Below are 17,618 nucleotides of genomic sequence, written 5' to 3' on the forward strand. Positions count from 1 at the left end.
ACATGAGTGTGATGCCCTGTCCAGGCTCTAAACACAGCTACCCAACAGCACAACACCCCCACAACTACACAACACCCCCTCAAGGGCCTTAGCACACATCTAGGTCCCTGGACAAGACACCCACACCACCCCAGCTCCCCAAGGTAGGTGACATCCGGCTCCAGCTCTCAGAGCCAGAACCCAGGGCCCAGGCAGCCCCAGTGGCTAACAATCCCACACAGGGAGCTCGGGTTCTCCTGGCTGCTGCTGGGGCCACGGGGCCATGTCTGAGTGGGGCAGTGGGGGCAGCAGGGGGCTTAGGGTGGCATTAAGCAGGCGGCTCCCTGCCTCTTCCCTGCTCCCACCCCGTTACAATCGAGCGTGAAGCAGGAGCCATCCATTGAGCTTGCTCAGATTTCCTGCCCCCAGCCGGTACCTGCGGCAGCTTCGATCCGGGACTGGAGAGTCCCAGGCTCTCCCTGCCTCCTGCAAAGGGGAGCAGAATGCCAGGGAACAATCTCTAACCCAGGCGTGCCCCGCTCAGTCCACCGCAGCTCCAGCTCAGCCAGCCCTCTGCTCTGTGCTGGGTTTGTGGCTTCTCCACCAAGCGCCGGTTAAAGCCCTACCCACGGGCCGTGCTCCCCCACACCGCCCTCGCTCCTGTTCGCCTCGGCGGCCCTTCCCTGTGTCTGGCGCCCTGCTGCAAGGACACACCTCCTGTCCACAGCCTCGGGGGGCACCCAGGCCCCGTCTGCTCCAGCTCGTGGGGTGCAGTGGTGTTTCAGGCTATGAGCGTGAGACAGTGGGGGGGGGTAATACCGTTCACTGAGCCTGCCGGATGTGCTTTCTTGCCCTAGCACTTCCCCCTTTGGCCCTGGCTCAGGGCTGGGGTGATATGTCTCCTGCCCTGGCAGCCTTTCACCTCCAGAGGAATCGTGTCCGATTCCCAGCCGGGCCTGGCTCCAAGTCTGGGTTGCGGGGGGAGGCCCCTGGGTTAGCTGTGAAGTGGGGGGTGGGAGCAGCAGCGAAGGGTTAGCAGCTGCTGGATGAACGCGCCACCCCCCCAGGTCCTAGTCCCAGAATTGTTGCTTCTCGCTAATTCCCAGCTGCCCCACCCCCCCACCTCGCCCTTAGGCCACACCACCCAGCTTGGGAGCTGCAGAGAAACCAGCTGACGCCACTTAATGGAGTCAAAGGAGACTGCCTGGCTCACAGGGGCGGGGAATGGGACACAGAGCCTTTACCCGCTAGGGGGCACTGGCTCTGATCTGGCCCCAGGGCAGGGGACTGGCTGGCTCTGGGGCTCAGGGACTGGGATATGGGGCCTTTACCCGCCAGGGGGCGCTGGCTCTGATCTGGCCCCAGGGCAGGGGACTAGCTGGCTCAGGGGCTTAGGGACTGGGATATGGGGCCTTTACCCGCCAGGGGGCGCCGGCTCTGATCTGTCCCCAGGGTGGGGGGACTGGCTGGCTCAGGGGCTCAGGGACTGGGATATGGGGCCTTTACCCACTAGGAGGCGCCGGCTCTGATCCAGCCCCAGGGTGGGGGAACTGGCTGGCTCTGGGGCTCAGGGACTGGGATATGGGGCCTTTACCCGCTAGGAGGCGCCGGCTCTGATCTGGCCCCAGGGCAGGGGACTGGCTGGCTCAGGGGCTCAGGGACTGGGATATGGGGCCTTTACCCGCTAGGGGGCGCCGGCTCTGATCTGGCCCCAGGGCAGGGGACTGGCTGGCTCAGGGGCTCAGAACTTGGGATATGGGGCCTTTCCCCACTGGGGATGCCAGCTGCGATCAAATGAGAGCAACTGGTTGGCTCTGTGGGGCTTCGGGGTGCCCAGTCCAGTCTGGCCCAGGTTGTGGGGCTGGCGAGCTTGTGGGAAGGGCTTAACGTGACCCATCAGAGCCCTTTAAACCCCCACATGTGTCCCCCCATGCCAGGAGCTGAAGCCACATTGACACCCATTCCCCTGCCATGAGGTTGGTGCTGAAGCCGCAGCACCATCTAGTGGCCGTCAGTGGAACTTTCCCTCCATGCCAAGCAAACTCGTTCTCTTTTCCCCCAACAAATATTTCGGCTAAATCCTGTTGGAAGAGGCAGTCAGGGAGCGCTGCCCAGGCCCCCAGCCAACCTGGGCCCTCTGCCCCCTCGAGGAGGTGCTGGCAGAGGCAAGTTGCATGGGCCAGCAGTGAAAGAGCGCTCCGTTACCCAGAGGCCTTTGCACTGGGGTCTTTATTACCCTGCCCCATAGTGACCCACCGCTGCCACCTGCCAGCCAGTGGCACACTGCTGCCCCACCCCGTGCACCTGCAGGAGCGGGGTAGGAGGGGGCATTAACCCTTTGGGCACAGCCTCGCCGGGCGGGGGGGGGGCGGACCCTGTTGTCCAGCCCCTCCCCAGGTGTGCAATGGGTCGTGCCCCTTAGCCAGCCCTTCCCTGGGACTTTGCTGAGCGTTTGGGGGCTGCCCGGTGCACTCCAAGGAACATGAGCCCCAGGAGATGCTGCGGCAAAGGACACGGTAGTTCAATGACTCCTATACCCCCCATCCCCCGGTGCCTGTTGCTGGCTCACTCTCGGCAGCACATCTGGGGACACCTGGGGGCATGAGAAAGGATCCCCCCCCCCCCGTGTTTGGCTGGGGGCTGCTCCTGACTGGTGCTAGATAACTAATCGCACTGCCACTGGCCTCGCCAAATGCCCAGGGGGTCCGTGGCAGGGGAGGGCTTAATGTGCCCACCTGAGCCCCAGCCCCGCACTGGCGGCTCCGAGCGCCCGGTGCTCAGCCAGCTGCCCTTGTATTTGCACCCCTGGGGAGCAGTCACGTCACATGGCTCCCCCTGCAGGAAACAGCTGGAGGTGCAGCCTCCCCCTGGCCTGGAGTACAGAGGGACTCGATCCCGCCTTCCTCGGGGTACCCGCATCGGGCGGTGGCCACCCCGGGCCCGGCTGATGCCAGCCCATGGAAGGGTCCCCCCCCCCAGGTGACGGGGCTGCCTTTTGCTACCAACAGGGGGGCACAGCGTTTGCCAAGCCCTGGGTGAAAGAGTGGGGCGAGGGCTGCTGCCGAGTAACCCTGGCCCTGCGGGGAGCCAAGTCCACTGGCACCGTCAGCTTCTCCTCGCACGGCTGGGCCAGCGTCACAGGGGCCCGGCTGTGTCACGGGCCCAGCCCACAAGTGTGCCCTGGCTGGTCCAGAGTCCCAGGCCATTGACGTCGGTTGTGTCCCCTGGTGTGGCATTAACAGGGGCCTGGCACGGGATGGGACGGGGGGGGTGGGGACGGGCGCCTAAGAAAGAGCAAGCCAGGGCACGTGAATGTTTTACCAGGAAAAACATCCATGCAGCAATCAGAGGTGATGCAGAGCAATTAAACCCCTAGCTGCCAGAGGGGCAGGGGCACGTGAAACCCCATAGCGGCCTGATCTTCCATGGGACACAGCACCTCAGCCTGGGTTGCATGTAACACTGCCCTGGGGACTTGAACGTGGGCCCTGCTGTGCTAAATGCATCAGCTCCTTGAGTGGCAGCACCAGACTTTAGTAACAGGCTCCTATCCCCAGGGTTCAGGCGTGGCAGGGAGACCTGGCGGGCACGCTGCCCAGTGGGTCAGACAGGGCACTGGACAGCCAAGATCGCCGTGCGTAGTGGTGGTGTGTGCAGCTTAGCTCTCCCGCCCCAGTCGCTGGGGGGAGGGGGTTTTAAACAAGGGCCTCGCTTTCAGAAGCGCTGCTGTGTCTTGTGTTTGTCTTAAAGCCTCGAGCTCCAGGAGTCATGGGAATATGGAAAGGGCTGCGGGGGGGGGGGGAGGGAATCTACTCACCTTGCCAGTGAGCAGTTCCAATGAGTGATCACACATGACGGGGGTTGTGTGGAAAGAGGCCAAGGGTTGATTAGATGCCTGCCGGGCTTCAATCCAACCTCTTGTGCCTGCGGGCTTGGAGCCAGTGGCCCCTGTTTTTGGCTGCAGTCAGGCTGGCTGTGAGTGAGGACACATGAGCCTTGGCTCAGGAGATGTGCTGTTTTTTCGCTTGTGCACCAGGCACCGGGGCAAACGCTCCCGGGGAAACCTCATGTGCCTGTCAACTGGCATGCAAAACTCCAGGATGAAACTGCAGCCAACTCAGCGGGGATTGGGGTGCTGCTTGGGAGCAGCCAGCCATGCCAAAGCCCAGAGGGACTAGCCGGGGGGGCTGCGAGTTGGCATTGAGGGGCATTGGCAGAGCTGGGGGAGCCCAGGGCTGGATCATACATTCGAGGGCTGGGTGGGGGAGCAGCCTTCCAGCAGGTCCCCTGATTTGAGCTAGGTGGGTGTGGAACAGGCACCAAATGCGGATGACGGTTGTAATGAGTGCCTAGATATGGGCTGCCCTGTAAATACGACACAGAGATGGGGCGGGATGGGCAGCGCCAGGCCTGGGAGCATGGCCCAGACCAGCCCTGGCCTTCCTGAGCTGCCCCACGGGAAGCGGAGCCCTGAGGGAAACGTCAAGCAGGTGCCAGCTGGGTCCCAGCTCACTGATCTACTGAGCCAGCCCTTGGCAGCACCTGTGACCCACTGCCCCTCTTCTGGGAAACGGCAGCGGGGCCCTTCCCTTTCCTGCTGTGGGTGGTGCCCAGCTGAGGCTGCAAGTCCCTCTCTGCTGGTGAGCCCTGTGCAATGCGATGGGGGGAGCCGTGGAAATCAAGGGGGTTACACCAGGGGGCAGTCTGATTCTGAGAATTGCTCCTTTCCAGCTGCTCGGGCCCTGAGATGTGGGTGCCCATCACTTCCACCAGGGGCTGAGTGTAACCACTAGCACCCACCCCTGTTCCTAGCGGTGGATTCTCCCCGGTGCTCCAGAGCTGGGATCCCCGTGCCAAGGGCACCCACAGCCCCAGAGACGGGGACCTGCAGCCAAGGGACTGTGGGCATGAAGGCTTGGCCCCGTGTGTTCATAGCTGTGTGTCACAAATGCATGTCCACAAGCGCAGGGATGGCTCCCTGTGCATAGGAAATCGGGCGGGGGTGGGGGGGTTGAGCCCAGCCAGCCAGGTCCGTCCCAGAGCCCCTGCACTTTTGCAGCTGCCCCGTCTGCCAAGCCCCATTGCCTTGGGCACCACTCATGCCCATCCCTCCCTGACACGTGCAGCAGCTGCCCCCTCCCCTGCTGGGGCATCCTCTGGGCTCAGTCATTACGGGCGCGAGAGGGCCCGGCAATCTTCCCCACCAGCCTCCGGGGGCACCCTGCCGCCCCAAGGGCACTGCTCCGCACGGCTGCCCTAGCACAGCTGTGATGCTGCACGGTCCCTGCGCCCCCGGAAGATCCAGAGGGACGAGGAGCCGCTCCCTTGTCCCCTGCAGCAGGTGGGCCCTGGCGAATTGTGGAGACCGACGGGCCCCCTCCAGGCTTCCGACCTGCATGGCGGGGCGAGGGGGGGGTCTCTTTGCTCTCTTGCCCTGCCCGCGGCGGGCACTAGGCCGGATAACGCCTCACGCCTCTGGTGTCACAGCAGCCAGGGCAGAATGAGGAACCTCCAGGGATTTCCTCGTAGGCAGCTGCCAGCCTGCGGGGCTCTCCCAGGAGGTGGGAGTGTTCGGGACATGTCGGGGCGGGGGAAGTCTAGTCATCACCATTGGCGGTGGGGGGCGGTGGTGGTCCCATCATCATAGCACTGCAGGAATGGCTCGGCAATGGAGCAGGGATGCCACTCGGTGCTCGGCCTGGTGGTGCGGCTGCTGGGGCCTCACCCTGCCAGCAGTGTGCCCAGCTGTTTGCACGCCAGCCTCGTGCCTTGGACTTAATGCCCCCTCGGCCCCACCCACCCTGCACAATCCACCACCCTCCCACCAGCTTTCAGACACTGGGAGGAGAGGAGCAAGCAACTGCCCCACAGGGCAAGTTATTCCAGTACTGTCCACTGGGGGGGAAGCTTCATGCCCCTTCCTCTGAGCCAGCCCATCCCCTTGAACTCAATGGGCAGCTGTGGCCTGATGACCTTGATGCTGGTGAAGCTAGACCCGGGGTCTGGCCCACCTACCATTGGTGCAGGGCATCTTTGCCCTCACCCTGCTAGCCATGTCCTCCCTCAGCCTGGCTGACCAGAAGCAGAGGAGAGCTCTCCACACCTGAGCCTTCTTTGCCTGCATGGAGCCACCCGCCCCGGTTTTTGGACCACTGCAATGAGCCCCATACCCCATAGCAAGGGGCCCCTGCTGTGCAAGATGGCACCTTCTTCTGGCACCCTCCAGCTCTCTGATAGAGGTGCCAGAGGGGGTGAGGCCTGGTCAACACTTCTGAAAAGCGGGAGCCATTCAACTGTCCCTCTAATGCGCCCACCTCGGGGGTGGGACGCATCAGCCCTTGAAACAGCCACTCAGCAACCGGTTCCAGCCGCTTGCTTGGGGCTGGGGGAGTTAGGAGGTGGATCCTTAAAACCGAGTTGCCAAGAGAGTTAATTGGAAGAGATTTCCACCCAGGGAGCAAATCGGAGCGCTTAACCACTCAGGAAGTGTATTATGTTACGAGACGCAGCATGGGGCTCAGTTTCCCCTCCCACCTCGTACAAACAGTCCCTGCAGTGCCCGGCCCAAAGGGACCCTGATCCCAGCTGGGAACGCTAAGTGCTACTTTGGAATTGTACAGCGCACGATGAAGGGTTCGGTGCTTTTTGCCTGGATTCCAACCCAACCCCCTTTCCCATCCAGCATCTTCATCCCAAACCCACAAATGCACCAAACGGTGGGGTTTTTTTTTTTTTTTTTTTAAAAAAGTCATATTTATTCTCCAGGGAATAATAAATAACTGTTAAATATCAAAGCACCAGCAACAGCTGCAGGCAAATAGTTCCGCGCCGGCAGGCGAGAGACATTCACGTGGCAGCTGCCCTAAATACAGAGAGCCTCGCGGCTGGCTTGGAAAAAAAAAAACCACACAGCTTCAGACATTGCTGGCTCCCGAGAACCATGAATAAGTTACAGGCAATAAATATAAATAGGGGGCACTGTGCTTCAAAGGGGAGTGTTTAAAGTGATTATTAACGAGAACAAACCTTAGCACATCCCTTTCAACTCTTTGCAGGACCCCAAGAGTTGATCCTCAGCCGGTGTCAATCAGCGAAGCTATGCTGATTTACACCGGTGGAGGAGGCGGACCTGAGTCACTGATCAGCATCAGAACCATTCCTCCAAGGCCAGGTGGGTCCAGATTTGCTCCTTCCCGTTACATGCCCAGACGTACACAGGCCGAGACGGGGTCCTGGGGCTGCCCTGGGGATTCGAACCAGCAGAGGCAGGTTGCTGGGCAGTTTGGCTCAGTGCTCTGCAGGGCTGCTGCCCTGGCTACGGCAGAGCCAGGCGCACACACAAATTGCATTGCAGAATGCTGCCTGGAGGAGGCGCTGGTTCTGGGAATGCCACTCCAGCTCCGCCTTGCTCTGTGTTCAGGGGAACTCCAGGTTCAGGAGGGAGGACAGCCCGGGCGGAGGGTGGGTAGGAAGCCACGCCAGGCCCCCCCGCAGATTTGTTACACAGCTCTTTTTCCACGCCATGGCCGGCCGTGTCACACAGCCCTCCCCATCCCACGGAGCAGGGATGAGTGCATGTGCTTTGAGGCACCAGCCCCTCCTTTCCTTGACTCTGATCTGGGGCCAAACCGCTCGGACGGGGCCCATCACCCCATGGGGGGCCCGGCCACCCCCAGGGCCAGCGGTTCCATCTCCGCCCGCCTTAGCGGCTCACGAACTGCAGGTTGATGTCCTTCTCGGGCACCAGGAGGGTGCGGGTCATGGGCCTGACCGGGCCCCCCTCTGGCTCCGGCTTCACCTCAAAGTGCATCAGAATCTGCCAGGAGAGAGGGGGGCAGATTAGCACCAGTTGTTCCAAGGCTGGCGGGAGGGGAGGGGAGTATGCAGTCGGCCCAGGAGGAGTGCACGGGGGTGGGGGGAGAGGGAGCAATTGGCCTGGTAGGAATACAGTGCGGGGGGGGGGGGGGGCCTATGGGCCTGGTTCCCATGCAGTGGGGGAGGGGGCTATGGGCCTGGTAGGAATGCAGTGTGGGAAGGGCCTATGGGAGTGGTACCAATGCAATGAGGGGGGCTATGGGGCTGGTACTGATGCAGTGAGGGGGACTATGGGGCTGGTACCGATGCAGTGAGGGGGACTATGGGGCTGGTACCGATGCAGTGGGAGAGGGGGGCAATGGGGCTGGTATCGATGCAATGAGGGGGGCTATGGGGCTGGTACTGATTCAGTGGGAGAGGGGGACTATGGGGCTGGCACCAGTGTGGTGGGAGAGGGGGGCTATGGCCTGGTAGGAATGCAGTGGGGGAAGGGCCTACGGGGCTGGTACCAATGCAATGAGGGGGACTATGGGGCTGGTACCGATGCAGTGAGAGAGGGGGGCAATGGGGCTGGTACCGATGCAATGAGGGGGACTATGGGGCTGGTACCGATGCAGTGGGAGAGGGGGGCAATGGGGCTGGTACCGATGCAATGAGGGGGGCTATGGGGCTGGTACCGATGCAGTGGGAGAGGGGGGCTATGGGGCTGGTACCGATGCAATGAGAGAGGGGGGCAATGGGGCTGGTACCGATGCAGTGAGAGAGGGGGGCAATGGGGCTGGTACCGATGCAGTGAGAGAGGGGGGCAATGGGGCTGGTACCGATGCAGTGAGAGAGGGGGGCTATGGGGCTGGTACCGATGCAGTGAGAGAGGGGGCAATGGGGCTGGTACCGATGCAGTGGGAGAGGGGGGCAATGGGGCTGGTACCGATGCAATGAGGGGGGCTATGGGGCTGGTACCGATGCAGTGGGAGAGGGGGGCTATGGGCTGGTACCGATGCAATGAGGGGGGCTATGGGGCTGGTACCGATGCAGTGGGAGAGGGGGGCTATGGGCTGGTACCGATGCAATGAGGGGGACTATGGGGCTGGTACTGATGCAATGAGGGGGGCTATGGGGCTGGTACCGATGCAATGAGGGGGGCTATGGGGCTGGTACCGATGCAGTGGGAGAGGGGGGCTATGGGCTGGTACCGATGCAATGAGGGGGGCTATGGGGCTGGTACCGATGCAATGAGGGGGGCAATGGGGCTGGTACCGATGCAATGAGGGGGACTATGGGGCTGGTACCGATGCAGTGGGAGAGGGGGGCAATGGGGCTGGTACCGATGCAATGAGGGGGGCAATGGGGCTGGTACCGATGCAGTGGGAGAGGGGGGCTATGGGCTGGTACCGATGCAATGAGGGGGGCTATGGGGCTGGTACCGATGCAGTGGGAGAGGGGGGCTATGGGGCTGGTACCGATGCAATGAGGGGGGCTATGGGGCTGGTACCGATGCAATGAGGGGGACTATGGGGCTGGTACCGATGCAGTGGGAGAGGGGGGCAATGGGGCTGGTACCGATGCAATGAGGGGGGCAATGGGGCTGGTACCGATGCAGTGGGAGAGGGGGGCAATGGGGCTGGTACCGATGCAATGAGGGGGGCTATGGGGCTGGTACCGATGCAATGAGGGGGCCTATGGGGCTGGTACCGATGCAGTGGGAGAGGGGGCAATGGGGCTGGTACCGATGCAATGAGGGGGGCTATGGGGCTGGTACCGATGCAATGAGGGGGACTATGGGGCTGGTACCGATGCAGTGGGAGAGGGGGGCTATGGGGCTGGTACCGATGCAATGAGGGGGGCTATGGGGCTGGTACCGATGCAATGAGGGGGGCAATGGGGCTGGTACCGATGCAATGAGGGGGCCTATGGGGCTGGTACCGATGCAGTGGGAGAGGGGGGCTATGGGGCTGGTACCGATGCAATGAGGGGGGCTATGGGGCTGGTACCGATGCAGTGGGAGAGGGGGGCAATGGGGCTGGTACCGATGCAATGAGGGGGGCTATGGGGCTGGTACCGATGCAGTGGGAGAGGGGGGCAATGGGGCTGGTACCGATGCAATGAGGGGGGCTATGGGGCTGGTACCGATGCAATGAGGGGGCCTATGGGGCTGGTACCGATGCAGTGGGAGAGGGGGGCTATGGGGCTGGTACCGATGCAATGAGGGGGGCTATGGGGCTGGTACCGATGCAGTGGGAGAGGGGGGCTATGGGGCTGGTACCGATGCAATGATGGGGGCTATGGGGCTGGTACCGATGCAATGATGGGGGCTATGGGCTGGTACCGATGCAATGAGGGGGGCTATGGGGCTGGTACCGATGCAATGAGGGGGGCTATGGGGCTGGTACCGATGCAGTTTAACAGGAATTAGGAGGCCCCGCCCCGGCCCCAGGAGCCATGTTTTGCCACCGCGACGCTCAGGGACGGCTCGGCCCCGGCACTCACCCGGGCCAGGGCCAGGTACACCTCCAGCTCCGCGATGCGCCTCCCGATGCAGCTGCGCTTGCCGAAGCCGAAGGGGACGGAGGCGAAGGGGTGGTGCGCGGCGTCCTTCTGCAGCCAGCGCTCCGGCTTGAAGCAGTCGGGCTCGGGGAAGAAGCGGGCGTCCCGGGAGGTGGCGTAGTGGCACAGCGTGATCAGGGTCTGCGAGGGGGGAGCAGAGAGGAAGAGGCTGCAGGGTGAGACGTGGGCACTGTGGGCACCATGCCACGTGAGCGACACCCCCACCCCAAGGAGAAATCCCCTCAGCTGCAAACTGCCTCCCGCTAAGGCAGCTCGGGGGTGGCAAGTCACAGCTGGGGAGGAGGAGATGTCCCCGCTTCCAGGTCAGCGCCCCCCACTCCCTCCCCACCCCGTTAGCCAGGCAGTCAGTTCCACTCACCTTCCTGGGGATGAGATATTCTCCCACTTGGATGTCTCGGTCGGAGATGACACGGGCATTGCTGGGGATCACTGGGTACAACCTGCCGGGGGAGAAGGGGACACGGCCGGAGGTGAGTCACAGGAGCCGGGATCCAGCCTCACGCTGCAGCTGACCGGCTGCGGGTTCAAGCCCCGCACCCGGCCTTGGGCTCATTCCCAGCAGGGGAACGGCTGGGCAGCTGCTCTGTCCCTACTCCAGGCACCAGCCTCCCAGCTCTGGGGGCTGAGCTCCAGGAGGGACGGATGGATCCCAGCACCCCAGGCAGCCTGCAAGCTCCCAGCAGATGCACCATGTCCCTCCACAGCCCCTGGGCGAGAAAGCAGAGCCAGCCCTGGTTGACCCGCCTCCTAGCGGCGCTCACCTCAGCGCTTCCTTCACCACCGCCTTCAGCAGGGGCATCTGGGCCACGTCTGCGGCCGACGGGATGGCGCCGCCGTCCATCACCCCGGTGATCTGCTCGTGCAGCGCTGCCTGCACCCGGGGGTGACGGGACAGCTCATACAGGCTCCAGGACAGGGTGCTGGAGATCTGCAGGGGCAGAGGAGCAAGGGAGGGTTAGGAAGAGGCTGGATCCCTGCCATCGGTGCCGGAGGGAAAACAGGGCGTCCCCAGCTGGGATCCATCTATGCTCTGGGCGCCGGAATCACTTCCACGCAGCCGCCATGGCCCCCCAGCCCAGTTCCCCAGGGATTCAATCCCCGAGGATAAGCAGAACTCCTAGCAACAGAGCTGCCTTTGCCTTCCTGCCCTGACTGCCCCGCGCCCTCGAGCCAGACACTCCCGCGGCGCTTACTGTGTCCACCCCGGCCAGCAGCAGCTCGGTCACGTTGCCATAGATGGATTTCATGGAGAGCTTCTCCTGGGCAAGGTAGTAAGTGAGGTATTTGCCTTCCACCGTCTCCCCCCGTGAGACTTTCTCTGCCACCTCGGTCATTCGCTTGTCGATGTGGCCCTTAGCTGGAAGAGAACGGACGCAGGTCAGCCCCACAGCCTGGGCTTGAGAGTTTCTCCCCACTTCCCTGGCTTTCCAACAGAACCAACGCTAGGCCAGGCTTCTTCGGAGAAACTCAAGGGATTCTGGTGCCCAAAGCCCACCAAAATTGAATGGTGGGCCTCTAATTTCCTTTTGAAAGTCCCCAAGTCTTAATTGCCCCCGGTTCAACCGCGGTTTATCGGTGGCGGTGTTAATGCTAAAGCTAATACCCTGAGCAATGATTGATTCGCTCCAGGGCGTGGAATCTCTTTGCAGTTGCCTCCCGATCTTTGCTCCAGATCTACAGCCCGGATTCCTGCCCCAGGGGAAATGAGCCTGAAGTTCGGGCAGGGAGTTGGGCATGGGCACGCACACACCCACCCAAGCAGCCAACCCAGGCTGCCTGGGCCCAGCAGCGCTCACCAAAAGCGAACATGTAGTCCCAAGACTCGCAGAAGATCTTCCAGGGCTTGGGGAAGATGTGGTGGAGGAACTTCGGCATGGCCATGGTGAGCAGGGTCATGACGAACATGCGGTTGATGGAGCGGATGAAGGTCTCGGTCTCCTTGGGCACCTCAGGCTCCAGGCAGCCGATGCGGGATTCGAAGAGCACCGAGGAGATGCCTAAGGAAACGAACCCGGAGAGAGTCAGAGACATGAGGCCCCCGGGTGGGGGGGGGGGCAGAGTTTCTGGGGCTGCGGGTGTGTGTCTCAGGCCGATCCGTCTCCGATCTCTGAGCAGAATGTGCCCCTCCGTTCCCAGGGGCCCCAGCCCCGCCCCACCCTAGGCACTGCCCCAGACATGCACCTTCCAGGCCGAATTTGTAGAACTCGCCCGCCACGTCCTGGACCACGTGATGCCCATGGCGGCTCTGCTGGTGCTGCAGCCGGCGGATGAGGTCACTGACCACGCCGTTCAGGGTCCCCGTGTGCGACTCCACCTCCTTGGGCTTCAGCATGTGTTTGCCAAGGGTGCTGCGGATCTTCTGCCACTCCTCGCCTTCCCTGGTAGGGCCAGAGAGACCCGGTTACCCCCCCAGGAAAGCAGGGTTCAAGGGCCAGCCTGCCCACGCCACCCCTGGGCTAATCTCTGCCGTGGACGGCTAAGGGGAGCCGACATCTCGCCGCCTCTTAGACACAGCGCCCCCCTAAGGCAGGGCTGAGGCGCACTTCCTGGGTCATGGGATGGGGGGAGGGGGTAAGCCGGCTCTGACGTGGTGTACTCGCTAGTCAGTTCCCACGGTGGTCAAGCCAGCAGCAAGCCCACCTGCAGGGGCCCTGCGGTGCTGGGAAAGCGGCTCCCGTGGCTAGCCCACGGGCCTGCACACCCTCTGCCAGTTACTCAGCCCCGCTGATGAGAAACCCGGGAGCCTGAGTCACACCGCTGACTCACGGCCCAACACAATCCTCTCGCCTGACTCACGCCTCTGCAGGGGCTTGTGCAAAGCCTTAGCTCTTGGGAGATGTGCTTCTGGGCCAGGACCTGCCGGGCCCTGCGGAGACAGCATCAGGCCGCAGGGATGGGGGAGCCTGGAGGGAGCCGGATCCCACTTAGCACAGAGCCACCGAGGGAAGAGTCAGCAAGTGCACTGGACGTATCCCCCAGGAGAGGGGGTGACCCCCACAGTCTCCCCATTTGGGGCTCTTTTTTGGCTCCTTTTCCGCCTGGCACCGGTAGGCGAGCGGCAGGCAGAGAGACATCTGAGTTTCTGCTAAGCCCCGCTTCGTTTGGTTCCCGCACCCTCCCTCGCCTCCGCTCTTGTCTGACACCCACAATGGGAGCTCTCTGGTTTGCTTCTTCTCTGTACGGCACCGGGTCCAGGAGTGGGGCTCCTAGGTACTACCCAGAACCCAAATAGTTGAGGGGGGAAATTTTCAGGGAGTCAGGTGACTGTCAATGGGATTTGAGCCCCTAACTCCCTTGGGCAAAATCCAAGCCTTAAATATCAGTGTGTTTTGCAGCGGATCATGGCGTTGCCTGGTGTCTCCAGGACCCGGTGGGTCCTAGGATGTTTCCTGCAGCCCCGCCCCGACCCAGCGTGGCCCCCACACCCACGTCGGAGGGTGGCAGAGTAGCCGACTTACGCAGTGAGCAGCCCGTACGCGTGGCCGCGGCACACCCGGTAGTCCTTCCAGGAGGACAGGTCGGAGCGGATGGGGTGTTTGCCCTCTTGTCTCATCACCTCTTGGATCAGGCTGGGCTCCGCAACGTGGACAGTCAAGATAGGCCCAAAGCTGGCTTTCCACACTGGCCCGTACTTGGCTTTCCCTTCGATCTAGGAGGGAAGAGGAGACAATTCGTCAAGCAAGCCCCGAGCCTTCGCTGGGCTCTTGTCACCAGCTGGGCCAGGCAGAACTGGTTAGAACCAGGCTGTCCTCGCAGGGTGGTTACAGGTCAGCAACGAGAACATGTGGGCGCTTTAAGGGCAGGGTGGACAGAGCCATGAGACAATGGTGCATTATAGGGATCTATTCCCCTGCCATCCGCAGCCTATACACCCAGCTCCATCCTGCACCCCCTCCTGCTATCCTCCGGGATGGATCATTCCCTGGCTGCTGGCCGCAACAAACTGCAACTGACTCCAATGAAACGACTCCAATGAAACCCTTGTGTTTCACCGCAGCTCGACCTGGGGAAGCCGGGCTTCCAGGGATCGGGACCTTACAGGAACGTCTGGGCAGACGTTGTCAGAAATCGAGCTCGGAGAGGGTCAGTGATCTGCCGGCTAGACTCTGCCCTGCAGGAGCCCCCGTTATTCAGAGCTCTCCTTCCCCTCCAGCCTCAGCCACGAGACTCCACTGGGGATTCGTTCCCCTGAGCCCGCAAGGAAGAGAGAGAAAGTCGAGAGGGAAACGATGCCTCATTTGCTTGGAATGCAATCAGGGCTGGATGCAGTCAGCGCATGTAATCGAGGATATTTAATTTCTCCATCCAGGAAGGGAGTTGTGTTACATGGGGTTAAAAACACCAAATCCTAGTTCCCACACAGGCAGGTTTTATTGCTATCTGTCCAACTTCCTCATGCGAAGCCAGTCTCTCCATTCTGACCCTCTGTTTTCCACTCCTTTATTGGAAAATTTAGCTTTCGGGCTGAGGCATACATGGATTTTGCTGCATCTTACTGCACAAAATCCCACTCCCAGCCCCTTTGGGGTTATGAGCTGGGGTGAGGGGAAGACTAAATAGCTTTAGGCTTTAAAAGAAATGGGTTTTGCGCGTGGATAACTCAAAGACCGCAGCTTTCACGTGTACCATTCGGCAGATGGCTCATCCCCAGGGGGGAATATTCATTTAGCTAAGTTTGGAAGTGGTTAAAAAGGAGCCGCAGTGCATGCGGGGAGCCATTTGATTACCAGTACTTTTTAAAACCCGTAGATATCTGCACGCAAGTTTGCAGAGCCACACAAGCAGGAGACGTGCGGTCGCAAAGAGGCGAAAGAATGCAATGATTTGGTTTATTCGTTTAAAAATTATTCCCAAAGTGGGGCGTATTCACAATTTTGGGGAACTTTATGAACGAATCCCAAGAAAGCACTGATTTCTATAGGGAGTTTACTCAGACGGCATGGGACTGAATAGCACAAATTCTCTCCGTGAATAAAGTTTACCCAATGGTATTTCCCCCCATTTTTGTTTTCTTTCCTTTCATATAAAAAAAAGAGTTAAATACAAAACAAAAACAACCTCCTCCAACACCAACAATGTAAAACACACACGGGTCAGAAAATTGATATGACGGATCTCAAGGTTAGCCCTGCTATATTGCACATCCTGTGGGTCTTTTAAAAAAAACAGAAAATAAAGTTTGCATAACTTATGCAGCCGAACTAGCAATATGCGATACAATGCTCCTCTTTATGTATCAAAGCCACTATTAAAGGGTGCCATTAATTTACGCTGCAAATGAAATTCACTGTTTCCGCAGCCCAGTGACTAAGAGTTGTGTGGCCCAGAATCAATGTCAATTTACACAGGGTTAGACTAACGAGTGAATGTGTTGATTACTGGTAAACCTATGTTACGTCAATCGATTTTTGCAAGCCTGTGGGGACACATATGGGGTAAAGCCCGAGTTCATGTACACCTTAATTTGTAAAAAGAAAAGGAGGACTTGTGGCACCTTAGAGACTAACAAATTTATTTGAGCATGAGCTTTCGTGAGCTACAGCCCACTTCATCGGATGCTCAAATAAATTTTAGTCTCTAAGGTGCCACAAGTCCTCCTTTTCTTTTTGCGAATACAGACTAACACGGCTGCTACTCTGAAACCTTAATCTGTGTACACCTCTGTACACCTATTGTTTCCCTCACTGCAAGTCACACATTGAAATGACATAGAGAAGTAACCAAAAATACAACTGTACATATTTATGGGGACTGCCACCTTTGAATGTCCTGACTCTCACGTGTTTAGGCTGGGATTTATAAACAGGGCTTGAATTTCAATGAATTTTGAGCCTCCAACTCCCATTGACTTAGTTGAAAACCCTGGCTAGAACTTTTTTTTATTAAATGTCCAGCAGTTTCTGTTGTGGCAGTGACGGGAAATTCTTCAGTGGAAGCTTTGATCCAGACCCTTTGGGAAACCTGGTCCTAAATCCTATGACGATGTTCACTAAAGACAGGATCTATTTAAAGCTCAGTAATTCCACGCACCCCATACATTGGTAGACCCTTTATAGTACAAGACCAACTAGTCTGATGCAGAAAGTAAGAGGTCGTGTGCCGAGCAGCAAAGTGGGAAAGTAGCCACGGAGGCAAGCTCCTTACCTGTAGCTCATGCAGCCTGGCCAGCCCTCTTTTGCAGAAGAGATCCGTGAAGAAGCCCAGTGCGCTGGGTCCTGGCATGTCCTCCAGGGTCTTGTGGGTCTTGGTCACTCTGGCTGGTGCCTTGAAGCCGAGCTCAGCCCAGATCTCTGGGAAGCCCCTGGAGAGCAGGGAAGCCCTGCTGGCCAGCTTGAGGGTCTGAGGCATCCTGGCTCAGGGCAGCTGGAAAGTGGATGGAGGAAGAAAGCAGAGGAGCAGATGAAGTCCTGGAGCATCTTTCTGGCTTTATTTATAATGGGACACATGGAGCCAGGGAGGCCACGCCCCCTGCATCCTCGTTACCAAACCCCGCCCTCCCTTACCTGCGTCAGCGTTCTCTTCGTTTGCATAGGAGTCCCGGCTGCCCAATCAGAACGCGGGGTGGGCTCGGCTGGGAAAAGGGGGTGCCGGAAGCAAGCCATGTGCTCGCCACGTGGGTTTCCGGCGAAGGGGCAGATGCTTCTGAAGGGGAGGGGGGAAAGATGGGCCCCGGGGTGGTAAGGGAGGGCAGAGAGTGGGTATCTGGGGGTGGGTAACGCAGGAGGGGAGAGATGGGCAGGGGAGTTAGGTACCTGGGGGGCAGAGAGGGGTACCTGGGGTAATAGTTACCTGGGGGGGCAAAGAGGGGTACCTGGGGTAATAGGTACCTGGAGGGCAGAGAGGGGTACCTGGGGTAATAGTTACCTGGGGGGGCAAAGAGGGGTACCTGGGGTAATAGGTACCTGGAGGGCAGAGAGGGGTACCTGGGGTAATAGGTACCTGGGGGGAAGTGGAGGGTACCTGGGTAATAGGTACCTGGAGAGCAGAGAGGGGTACCTGGGGTAATAGCTACATCAAGGAGTGTTATGGGCATCTGGGGGAGAGGGCAAAGATGGGTACATGGGTACATACAGGGGGTGAGAGATGGGCTCCTGGAGAGGAGGGAGATAGGCAGAGATGGGCACCCTGGGTGGGGAGGAGAGATGGGCACGGAGGGAGACGGGGCATATGGTGTGGGGAGGGGGAGATGGGCCATTGGCACCGGGACCGTCCCACTACTAGGGAAGAGTAAATTTTTAACAGTGAGAGAAGGTAATGAT

General features: G+C 60.1%; 1 protein-coding gene across 1 annotated transcript; it reads right to left on the bottom strand.

Annotated features, from left to right (window-relative positions):
* Positions 1 to 6,714: 6,714 nt before the first annotated feature.
* CYP27B1 (cytochrome P450 family 27 subfamily B member 1) lies at positions 6,715 to 16,743 on the bottom strand. Its single transcript, XM_073318773.2, has 9 exons — positions 16,504 to 16,743; positions 13,818 to 14,008; positions 12,541 to 12,737; positions 12,156 to 12,356; positions 11,553 to 11,716; positions 11,121 to 11,287; positions 10,718 to 10,799; positions 10,282 to 10,479; positions 6,715 to 7,795 (listed from the first exon to the last, which is right to left on the bottom strand). Exons 1-9 carry the CDS (start codon positions 16,705 to 16,707, stop codon positions 7,682 to 7,684), a joined length of 1,518 nt encoding a protein of 505 aa, XP_073174874.1. The 5' UTR covers positions 16,708 to 16,743; the 3' UTR covers positions 6,715 to 7,681.
* Between the last annotated feature and the right edge of the window lie 875 nt (positions 16,744 to 17,618).

Source organism: Lepidochelys kempii, chromosome 20 (genome assembly GCF_965140285.1).
Source record: "Lepidochelys kempii isolate rLepKem1 chromosome 20, rLepKem1.hap1, whole genome shotgun sequence".
Taxonomy (NCBI): Eukaryota; Metazoa; Chordata; order Testudines; family Cheloniidae; genus Lepidochelys; species Lepidochelys kempii.